At 39.3% G+C, this 12,018-nt stretch overlaps 1 protein-coding gene across 3 annotated transcripts in view; it reads right to left on the bottom strand.

Moving 5' to 3' along the window:
- Nucleotides 1-3,178: 3,178 nt before the first annotated feature.
- The window catches only part of itpkb (inositol-trisphosphate 3-kinase B), a 28,510-nt gene continuing 19,670 nt past the window's right edge, over nt 3,179-12,018 (bottom strand). For all 3 annotated transcript variants that reach the window (XM_034900243.1, XM_034900244.1, XM_034900242.1), the window contains exons 6-12: nt 10,430-10,529; nt 10,158-10,195; nt 9,858-10,033; nt 8,444-8,648; nt 6,648-6,749; nt 6,156-6,227; nt 3,179-5,407 (exon numbers count right to left, since the gene is read on the bottom strand). In XM_034900243.1, coding sequence (XP_034756134.1) covers nt 5,198-5,407; nt 6,156-6,227; nt 6,648-6,749; nt 8,444-8,648; nt 9,858-10,033; nt 10,158-10,195; nt 10,430-10,529 — 903 coding nt within the window. In that variant the 3' untranslated portion in view covers nt 3,179-5,197. The remainder of the gene's footprint in view (nt 5,408-6,155; nt 6,228-6,647; nt 6,750-8,443; nt 8,649-9,857; nt 10,034-10,157; nt 10,196-10,429; nt 10,530-12,018) is intronic.

A 12,018-nucleotide genomic window follows, 5' to 3' on the forward strand; every position in this document is an offset into this window, starting at 1 on the left:
TGGTCCTTGTCGTCTGTTGACAGTAGCTTGGGATTGAAACGCGGCTTTTCATTGGTCGAGCATGCAAGAAAAACAAAGTCTTTACTGCATCCCAAAGCCTGACGCTGTATCAAGAACAAAGATACTCTGCGGTCTCTGTAGAGAATCAATTCCAGATTTACAAGGGCCACACGGCCAATAAAAAGACACAAACCATAACCAAACGATAAATATAAAAATATGCGTTTTAAAATTAGCCTCTGCTGCAATCTGTTGTTGGTAGAAAAGCAACCTGACATTGCCCTGTTTGACTGTCACTAATCAATTAACAGAAGAAATGATAGCTTCAACAGTGTAAAAAATTGACAATTGAATACAATATCAGCAATAATAAAGAAGTTCAAATAATAACTGTAATATAATACTTTACTAATAACTGTAGTACAATGTACACATATAATGCACAACTGAAATAGATATAAATAATTACAAGTTATAAGCCATTTCCTTAGACAATAAAAATGTTTCTTTTATAATCCTGTCCTAATGCAAATTTGGGACTGGACTTTGACTTTGACTTTTTTGAGGTGAAGGTCTCCCTGCAGTGTCATTAAAGTGACAGCAGAGTGCGCCACAGATCCACACAGCATGCTGTTGTCATGTAAAGGAGCTTTTTACTTTTTCCCAGACTACATGAGCTCAATTGTCCTCCTGTCACACACAGGATCGAGATAAATGATCCTTCAGTCAAGGCTTAAAGATACTAAAACGTCTGTCATGTCGGGAAATATAGCTAATGCAAATAGTATATGTGTATGTCATTCTAGTTATAAAACAAAAAAAAGCACTTTAAAAAAAGCACAAAATAGGCAATAATAGGCTATCAATCAATAACCATCACCATACTCAACAGCCCTGTATCTGCTGTGGAATCCATCAGGTTTCTGGGATCCACTATATCCCAGGACCAGAAGTGGGAGCCCAACACAGACACCATCATCAAGAAGGCCCAGCAGAGGATGTACTTCCTGCGCCAGCTCAGAAAGCTCAGACTGCCTATGGAGCTGTTGATCCACTTCTACTCAGCCATCATCCAGTATGTCCTCTGCTCGTCCATCACTGTCTGGTTTGGATCTGCCACCAAAAAGGACAGGAGCAGACTACAACGGACAGTTAGGACAGCAGAAAAGATAATTGGTGCCAACCTGCCCTCCGTTCATGACTTATACTCTTCCAGAGTCAGGAAACGGGCAGGAACCATCACTGCAGACCCATCTCACCCCGGACACAACCTGTTCCAGCTTCTCCGTTCTGCCATCTCTCTGATGAACAGCTGACTTCTGACCCTCAGTGTCAGGTTCCATTCTGGTCAATAACCCAGTAACACTGTCTCTACAGCACCTTTTTACTGGTTCCACTTATTATTCCACTTATTTAGTATGTATTCATCATTCTCATATCTCACTTCTTATTTATTATTTACTATTTACTCATCATTCCCATTCTCATATCTCACTTTTTATTTGTTATTTATTAATCATTCTAATTCCCTATTCCAGAACATTTCATAATGTTCATATTGTTCATATTGTAATACAATAACATAATGCTATTTATCCCAGTACCCTTTACACTATGCTCCACATTTAAATAATTTGTATTGCTCTCTTCATTGCACTCATGTCTCTATATTGTTTAATTGTTTCTGTTTAGAGTATGTATATATTAGTGTGTTTATATTGTTTCTATTGTTATATTGTTATATGATGTTCCGAAGTAAAATTCCTCGTATGTGTCCTCATACCTGGCAAATAAAGCTGATTCTGATTCTGAGTGGCCAAAGAGTATACAAAATTGTAAATATCTTTCAAAATGTGACCAGTAGGAGCTGCATGTGCAAAAGACCCTCAACAGTTCTCCTTCCGCACCCCGCTCCATGAAAAAAATCTCATCTCAACAGTGTTTTCTCCACCCAAAACCTCTCTGCTCCTGAACATTGTAATTTCTTTCCCACGAGCTCCGGATGCTGCTGCTGTTGTGGACAGGTGTGATTTGAATGGCAAATGACCTCCATGCAACCACAGTAATGAATGTGGGCAAGCAGCAGCAGCAGCGGCAGCAGCAGCGTGGGGTCATTGTGTTTGCAGGTCGGGAACAGAGGTTGGGTCCTTCTAGCAGATCAAATACCCTGAGCCAGTTCGTTAGAAACCGTAGTTCCTACAAGTTTTAGTATGGATTAATCAAACCTTTGACTGACGCTTTGATATTTCTAGTTATTTGACGGATGGATGATGCTCAGACTTCTATTATAAGATCCCAGAAATGCAGGCGCCCGGATTGCTCAGTTAGTAGAGCGGGCGCCCATATATAGAGGTTTACTCCTCGACGCAGTGGGCCAGGGTTCGACTCTGACCTGCGGCCCTTTGCTGTATGTCACTCCCCTTCTCTCTCCCTTTTCACTTCTTCTGCTATCCTGTCAATAAAGGCCTAAAAATGCCCAAAAAATGAAATAATAAGAATCCCAGAAATTCACTGAAGTCACGCATGGAGCAGGATTTTACACACTTTTTTAAAGCAACAATCCAAATAATAAATACACAAGCCTGTATAAAAAAAACAACATAGTACCTACAGAACTAACAAACAACCCTATGTGCACATTGGGGAGCATATGCAAGCTAAAATGGTCGTCATAAAGGAAAAGTTTAACATTTTGGGAAAGGTGATACAACGCTCAAATCTGTCCTTTAAAAATGAAGCTACAGCCAGCACCTGGCTAGCTTTAGCTTAGCATAAAGACTGGAAACAGGGGAAAATAGCTAGCCTCTGGCCACGGGAAATAAAATCTGCTGAGCCATTATATTAAAGTTCACTAGTTCACATACCATTCAGTGTTTAATCAAAAAACTTGGTTTTGTTTCCCGGTCTCCCGTCTTCATGCTAAGCTAAGCTAACCAGCTGCTGGCCAATGCTTCATATTCAGCAAAGTGACATGAGAGTGGTATCCATCTTCCAAAGTAACTTTTGTCAAAACAGCCAATAAGCATAGGCTTTATTTTCCAAAATGTAAAACTATTTCTTTAAGAAGGCACTGCATGGAAAATAATATCAGTCCTTTCTGCGTCTAGTGTCACTGCAAACCTCAAACGAAAACCATGGTATTTTAAATTTGTCGTAGAGTGGAACAAACTACTAATGGAACTATTTTGATTTTATTCTTCATCAAGAACCTGTAACATTATGAGACATATTTTTTGCCACCTCCAGCCCAACCATTTTCAAAGTGAATGTTTGCATTCTCCATTAAAGTAAATGGGAATCATTATCTGAACATTATCAATCCTTTCTATAGTCATATCCAATGTTTTGAATAATGTCCAGAATGCCAATGACCTGGCCCACAGTTAGACTTCCACTCATCTTGTAACACATGCTTGAAGACAGAACCACATAACAGCCCAAAGTTCAAAATGCCACAGTATCCCATTAACAAAAAAAAACGCATAATATGTTATAAATAAAAACAGAATGAAATACAAATTATGCCCAAACTTTAAGAGGATAATAAACATGCACCCAAGACTACACACAGTAACTGACAGTTAAGACTAGGAGAAAAGTCCATCATAACATTTACAATAAGAACATATTTTCAGTTGTCTGACTTGGCTTTGTAATGTCAAGGCACTATATAGCTTAAATAAGATTGTTCATGGCTGTAAGTGTTCCACAGGATTCGAGTACACTAAAATAATGTTACAAAACTACATCAAACATAATAAATCTCATTGTAAATATGAGAACAATCCCAACAAAAGTGTGAATAGGGTGAGAAGTGTTTGGCCAGGGAAGTACTACCACAGTAAATATGTTACATATGAAACAAAGCCTTCCATAATATACTGAAACTACTGTGAGATGTATAATTTAGCTCCACATAGTTGCCAGTTATTGCCAGATTATTATGGGGCAAACATGGCTGCCACTGAAAACCTCTCTGACCAACCTACAGTATCTAAAGTGTGAATGGTTAAACAGAGGTTAAAAACAGCTAAAAGACTAGTTTTGTTTTCCACTGAAAAACACACTTAACTGTACAATCTCTAACAGTGGAAATGTAATCAAGTGCAGATTGTTTTTTAAAAGAAAGGGCAATGTGCTGAAGTTGTGGTCAAACTTATCAAACAGACAAAAAACTTCAATAACAATGAGTTCAGATAAGCTGAGGAGGAAATACAATCTAACTTGGACTGAATGGGGATACATCTAACAGATATGCACAGGAGTGTAACTGTTTAAAATTTATGAGAGCAGGGGTGTACCCAAATTAAGACATTTAATGCCAAATAAGTGAGTTTGAAAAGGCATTACGTTGAATTTATATGTGATTACAGCATCTTTCAAATTAGGCTAGCATCATGCACAAAATTATACCATTAGTGTCTTTTTGATATTACCACCAGGTGGCGCCAAAGTCAGAAATGTTCAAAATTCACACATATTGTTTGCTAAAAAACTACAGTGTCCAGCTGTTTTATAAAATTATTTAGTCTTTAAAAAAAATAAAACCGTATATGTGTAATCCATTATTTTTTCAGCTGGAACAAATGGTTTTGGGGCTGAAAACCACAGACAGGCTGGACAGATATAGAAAAACAAACTGTAACACATGATTCTTTTGGTCTTTTTATGGGATTTGTTTACAATAACAAAAAAATAATAATGATATCACCAGCCTTAGCCTTTACGTTTGCATTCAGAAATCTACATGGTTTTCGTTGTTAAGGGTAATTTCTTTAGTAAAAAAGTTGTCTTGCAGCTATAACGCATTTAAAAAAATACCTTCTTTTTTTCACAGGGATGGCTTTCTGGGAGACATAATGGAACTGAGCTATATTTAATATTTAAAGTTAAAAAGTTTGCTCTGAAAAAGGCCTATTACTGCCTGCCCATGAGGGTAGGATCAAGGATCGCATCAAAAGGGCTATGGGTGGGAAAGAGTATGACATTGAAATCCACTGTAGATGAATAGCAAGGCTGCATCCATGAATGGATACGGCCGGGCATTGTTTTGTGATGATGTGGTTTGGTGGATAAATGCCTGTGAAGGAATCCTGAGGAAGTCCAAAGTGTTCCCGAGAGAGAGGAAGAATGAATGGAAGTGGTTGATGTGTGTCCAAATGTTCAATTGTATTTTTTTTTTTAAAACCCTCAGACTTCAAGTCCCAGAGTTCACCATAGATAAAATGATGTCCACCAAACTATCAAGTCCAGAAAGGTAACCATCCTCTCTGTTGCCCTCTTGCCAGGACACTCGGTGGGTTAGTTCTTCCCCTTCAGGAAGAGGCGTGGTTTTCCCAAAGTCGATCATCCAGACTTTGGCCCGTCCCTTACTGTCGTGAACAAATAACAAGGAGCTGCCAATCACCTACAGAGACCCAGCAAGACAATGGGATGAATAAGAAAACAGGAAATAATTACTAAAACAGTTTCCTTTCTTTTTTTAATAAACATTACATGTTTGGGTCCCTCAAAAACATGATCTCACTTCCTGCTTTGTTACACCAACTTCTCATGTTTACTGGTATGTTTGTATGTATGTTCGTGTGTGTGTGTGTAGATGTGAAACTGAATGTGTGGTCAAGGCTTTTACCTATTGTGTCTGTGTGTGCGCTGGTGTGTTCGCTCAAGTGAGGCAGTGTCACTAAATTGTACTTATTCCTAAATCCATAAATTACAATATGAATATGTGACACAAATACATGGTAACCAGGACTGGAACAGTCTACACACAACACGGAAATTCACACATCCTGAAGTATTTTTCTGAAAGTTTGACTTGACTATGGCTGCAACTAACTTTTTATTTACTTTTATAGATGATTAATCAGTGAGTTGTTTTCTCAATTAAGTGATTAGTTGTTGGTTCTATGAAATCTTGCGTCAAATGTCATGATCATTATTTTCCAAAGCCCAAGATGACGTCCTGAAATGGCTTGTTATGTGCACCACTCAAAGACATTCTTTGTTTACTGTCATGGAGCTAGAACTAGAAGATATTCACATTTAAGAAGCTGAAATCAGAGTAGTTTTACTTTGTTGACTCAAAATGACTATCAAATTCGATTATTCGATCGATTATCAAAAGCACCACATAAACAGCAGTCTGTCTTTACCTCGTGGGTTTTGAAGAATGGGGAAATTTCCAGAGTGTCTCTTACTTCCTTCAGTCTGCTAAGATAACAGTTCTGGAAAAAAAAAAAGAAGCTTTTATTTATTTGTCCCCCCAGTTCTGCCCACTTCTGATTCAGCCAATTCTGTTGTCTGTACTAGAACTGGGCTGCTCATGGCGTCGTGGATGATCTGTTCTCAGCCCAGTCTGCGGCAAAGTAAAGATTAAAACATGCTTTTTTATGCTTTTAATTAAAACATGGAAGATGAAAAAACAAGCATAAACACGTACACAATGCTGTGACGTACTACAGTAATAGTGTGCATGTGTGTGTGTGTGTGTCGGTCAGTGGGTCATTCATCCTGCTTCAGGTCTGCTCTGCATTTTCAGACGGTAGACTGAAAAACTTGGGTGGGCATACATAAAATAAAAAACAGACATGTATTTTGTGGAAACATTAAAGCACAGATTTGTAGCAATCTTCAAACACACTCACCAGAATGTCCTTATTTCCTTTGACAAAGTCGTGGAAGGCCTCAATGACTTGCTCTCTCGTCTTTGTTTTCTTAAAATCTCTGTTCACCGTCCCGTCCTCCTTCTGCAGAGTAGAGGAGAGGAAACAATAAGGAAAGGAAGGACGGAGCAAAATATATTTTTAGAGATTTAGCCTGCAATTAAAGCAGGAAAGGGTCTTTGGTTTGGTTTCACTGATAAATGGCTATCCTGGTTTCCCAGAGTTGTTTGTTTTGTCTGTCAGTGTAAACCCTGAAATGTCCCATTGCATGAACATTTGACTTTATGAGGTTTTTAACATTAATATGCATTCCCCCAGCCTGCCTATGGTCCCCCAGTGGCTACAAATGGTGATAGGCCCTGGGTATCCTGCTCTGCCTTTGAGATGAAAGCAAAGATGGGCCGATCTGGAATTGTGCCCCTTATGAGGTCATAAGGTCACCTCCCCTTTCTCTGCTGTGTCCGTCCAAGGCCGAATTTCAGGAAAGAGACTTCAGATATGGTATTAAGGGTATAAGGTCTATGTGAAAGCATCCAAAAAGCACCATGGGACCTTTAAGATATTTGGTTTAAAAAATGACTGTAACAATTAATCGATAATCAAATTAGTTGGCCATTGATATTCTGTTGATCGGCTGATTGTGTTATCATTTCAGCCTTTACAGCTGTTGTATATGGGCCTGAGGGCATCGGGTAAACAGCAGTTCTGAAGTCGACAACGAATCAATGCACAGTTCTGTCTCTGGGGTCCCGGTAACAAGCTTTCAGTTATTTTCTATTATGAATGTTGAGTTAAAATATCAGCTCTCACGAAAAAGAACTAATCAAGAAAACTATTACAACATTCATAAAAATACAGAAAATCCTATAAACATTAATCTCCACCTTTGGGGATAGCAACGTGGAAGCACTAGTAGAGATAGTAGTGGGACAATAGTAGTATTAGTACTGGATTCATAGCATAAGTATCAGTAGCACATGTACAGTGGTAACAATAGTACAGCAAATAGCATCAGAATCAGTTCCAGAAGTTAGAGAATACATGAGTGTTTCTTATTCTGCTGGCTGCCAGGCAACAAGGCAATATTATTTGGAGACAAAATTATTTTCCCTTTATGGTCCAGGTCTGAGTACAGCTAGGTCTCTCTCTCTCTCTCTCTCTCTCTCTCTATCCCTCTCTATCTTTCAACACACTTAATTAATGCCACCCGCTGTTCACATACATAATAGCTTGCACAATCTAAATAATACACAAAGACAGACAGACACACTATTACAAAGGGTTAACAGAGGTTGACCTTAACATGAACTTCATGAAGTGCACATCCACACTTTATGTTTCTTCACACACGCACACACATATGTCTGTTTCTGGGGATAACCTTCAGTGTCATGGCAACAGACCACCGGGAGGCCATGGATGTCCTTATATAGCCACAACCCTCAAATAAAGACAGCAGAGACAGAGAGAACTGTGTGTGTATTTATGTGTGTATGTGTATGTGTATGTGTGTGTGTGTGTGTGTGTGTGGGTGTGTGTGTGTGTGTGTGTGTGTGTGTGTAGAACGTCAATGCCAGATGCCAAGGCATATAGAGCTGCCACGGACAGGCCTCATGTGCGACAAAGGATTTCATGAACAAACATATACTTCAGAGGAAGTTTCTGTTCAAAACAGGAAGCGAGATCATGCCCTTGAAGGACACACACACACACAAAATACTGGAAGAAAGGAGGGAAGTAAGGTCACACACACACACCTTTCTATTTGCGAGTCTTACCTTGACTCCCTCTATCCTAAATCCCAGGGTGGCTGTTGAGCTTATGGTCTCTCTCCACTGCATGTATCTGGGTTTGGTCACGGCTTTCTGGAGGTTTTCCTTTGGCGTAGCTGCCTCGGGATCAACCTCAACCATTTTCTGATACATGTCGGGTCTTGGGGAGGGTTTCTTACGAGCCTTAGTCAGCTCTTCCTCAAGGTAGGTCCTAAGAAAAAAAAACAGGTGGTGGATGGTGAAGAAGACAGAAAAGAAGGAAGGATGAGTGACAGACATGAGCACGGGGAGGAGGATGAGGTATAAATGAGCAGAGCGTGTGAAAGCAAAGGTGTGAAGAAGATGTCTCTTTGCAAACAGTAATACACAGCTGACATCTGTTACGAGTGCTGAGTTCTGGGAACACGGAGACATCGATAAAAAACAAGTCTGGCAAGGCAAGAAATGTGAGCAGTGAGACGGTCGTACAGGTTCTAAAGAAACCCAACTTATTTGGAAGATACAACAAAAAATCCTCACACAAACATCCATCACAGTTTACAGACACTGCTCAACTTTGGATTTTCCACAGTTTTTGTGTGCAATGACAAGTTATTACAGATATTTCAAGTGCTCACACTATGGCTTTCAACTCCAAATAAAGGGGGGGAATAATTGGGTTGGTTGGCCTACAGTATTTCATTTTGTTGTAACATTGTCGCCCTATTTCCACATTTCAACATTTATAAGACCCATGTTTAAAATCGAACACCTCTAATTGTCTCCTTGCAGATTAAAGAAACAGAAAAGTTTGTAGTTTGTTGTGTGTCTGTGAGAAATCACAGTAAAGTACATTAAAGGTAATTCATCATTGTTTTCTGAGGTTAAATGGCACTTTCAAAGACTGGGGGGCTTGAGTCGCACGACTTGACGCGAGTCTGACTCAGACAGAATACTTGAAAGGACTTGACTTTTTACTAATGTAATAGCCAGGTCTGTAATCTTTTTTTTTTCAAGGTATTGAGAAGTTGCGTTTTGTTTTTGGAACTTCGGAAGGGCCACCCTGCCAAGTTGCAAGGCAATCTTCCAAAGCGTTGCAGACCATCAAAAACAAACGTAGGAGGTAGCCTTCATGGAAGGGATCATACCCAAAATAGCAAAATTAAATTTAAGGAGTTTGTAGTCAATGCTTGTTGTAGGAAAAGAACAGTGGATTGCTACTCTAAAATTACAAACATGGGAACCACAACATCCAACTTCATTTCAAGCAACACAAACAAATGTCACGTGAATGTTTCTTTTTGCTACTGTTAACAATTCTTTTTTGAATGACTTGACTTGAGACCTGCTTGACTTATAGCAGGGACTCAACTTGACTTGCTTGATTCTCACCACACTTAAGACTTGTACCATGACCATGTTGTGCCATGTGTCTTCTCACCTCACTCCCATCTTACAGTCCATCACACACGGGAAGTCAAACTCAGCCAGCAGATCCTCCATCTGGTTGTATTTCTGTCCGTCCTTCTCGACGTCTCCATGGTAACCCGGGACGTACGGGCGCAGTACGTCCCTCATCAGGAGGGACAAACAGCGCTGCTCACATTCACAGTGTTTCTAAAGGATATCAACAACAAGTTATTGTAGTCATATACCCATGGCTACACTTTATCAGTGAAATGTGATAATATGTGATATCTGTGCAATGACAAAGAAGGTGTGATTGGTTGAAGCGTCTTACTTTTAATATGCGTCCGTTTGCTCCCGCCTTGAAGCTTCCTGTAAAGACACACTTTTACTGTGAAGCAGCTGCAGAAAGTATTAAGACAGTGATCGGCCCTGACCTCAAAGAACTAGCACCAGCCAAGACATACTAATATTTCGACACAATCTTCTTCAAAATAACAGCATTACTTTTACTCTTATTAACTTTGGCCTGCTGACCGTCAACATGAGGGTTATGAACCTGAGCGTGTTATTCTTATGAACCATGGTATTTGTATCTACACACACCTGCATGCCCAGCCAGTTGTATCCAGGGATATTTCTTCTTGAAGGACATGACAAACGGTGACCAGTGGACCATGTTCTTAATCTTCTTCCAAGACTTGTGCTACAAACACACACAACAGAATGATGTTTCACCACAATGTGCTTTTGAACCAGGAATTAACAACCGTATGCTCCTCCAGAATCTGCGGCCTGCCTGACTTTTATTTACTGTATAATCAGTGGCCTCGGGTTCACAGTGAACATGTTGGAACCAAACACTTTGTAAAATTAATTTGAGTCATTGTTTTCTGGTTATGTAAAGTATTTGGACCCTTTTAAAGACATGGCATACTGTATGATTACGGTATAAGGCAGAGTTTACCAACTCCATACAAACAATAAAAAAATGAATTTAGGAAACTCTTTGCAATGCTTAATCACCCAGATGGCAATGTGCAGTAAAATAACCCAGGAAAAAGATTACCAGTACTTTAAGCTCTGCTCTGAAACCTTTGGCTGATCCAGCACTTTTTTTGGCCATGAGCAAGTTTTTAAAACATTCAGTACATGCATGCACACACACAGCCACACACAGCCACGCACACACACACACACTGTGGGACATCCCTGACCCGAGGAAAGCCATCTTCAGTTTCTTTCTGCACTGTATCCCCGACTCTCTCTCTCTCTCTCTCTCTCTCTTTCTCTCTCTCTCTCTCTTCCTCTTTTAACTAAACTATGGAGGATCAAGCTGAGGTTTCCCCTGGTAACACACAACCAAACACACACACACACACACAAACACCCAAACAAAGTTTCTCCAAGGGCTCTCCTTAAGGCCAAGGATAAATTGAACTGTGGGACTCCTGCCACACACACACAAACCCATTGACAAACTAAGATAAATGCTGTCTTCAACACACAAACACACACAGTTATTTTCAACGTCAACCGTTTTCATCTCAGTGACTACAGACTGATTCAAGTTTAGTTCTCACTTTCTCCAGCTCTCCAGTCCAATTCTCTGTATTTTTGATGGAAAGACTTTCCTCCAACAAATACATAAATATCTCTGATAAACTCTCTGAAAGAACTGTCTGTTCCCTTTTATGTTTACTGGATAAGTACATGACAAATTAAAAGAAAAGAATTGTGTGAAATATTGAGATGAGCAAATACCCAATCCAAAAAATACTTTTTTTATTCTCCTAAATCAGCCTGTTCAAATCCATTCTCTGCATGTTGCAACACCACATTGAAGCTACAGTATAGCACACACAGTGAATATCATATTCAAACCAATGCCTAAATTATTATATCAGATGAAAAAACTGATGTCTTGTTCAGTGGGTTTAAACAATGCTTGGCTGTGCAACATTGTGACAGAGGTAAACGTGGATGCAGCAGCACTAAAAACTGAGAAAATTCTGAATGTGTTGTGAATTTCCCATAAATATTGTATATAATTGTATATACGATTTTATTGATTTTAATACCTTCATTTGACACTTGAATCCAGATACAGTAATATTATAATAGATGTAAAATCCACCCTTAATTGATCATATGTGATCAGTGATCTAGTGTATTATGCTATTTAGAATTAACTT

The sequence above is a fragment of the Etheostoma cragini genome, chromosome 18 (genome assembly GCF_013103735.1).
Source record: "Etheostoma cragini isolate CJK2018 chromosome 18, CSU_Ecrag_1.0, whole genome shotgun sequence".
Lineage (NCBI taxonomy): Eukaryota > Metazoa > Chordata > Actinopteri > Perciformes > Percidae > Etheostoma > Etheostoma cragini.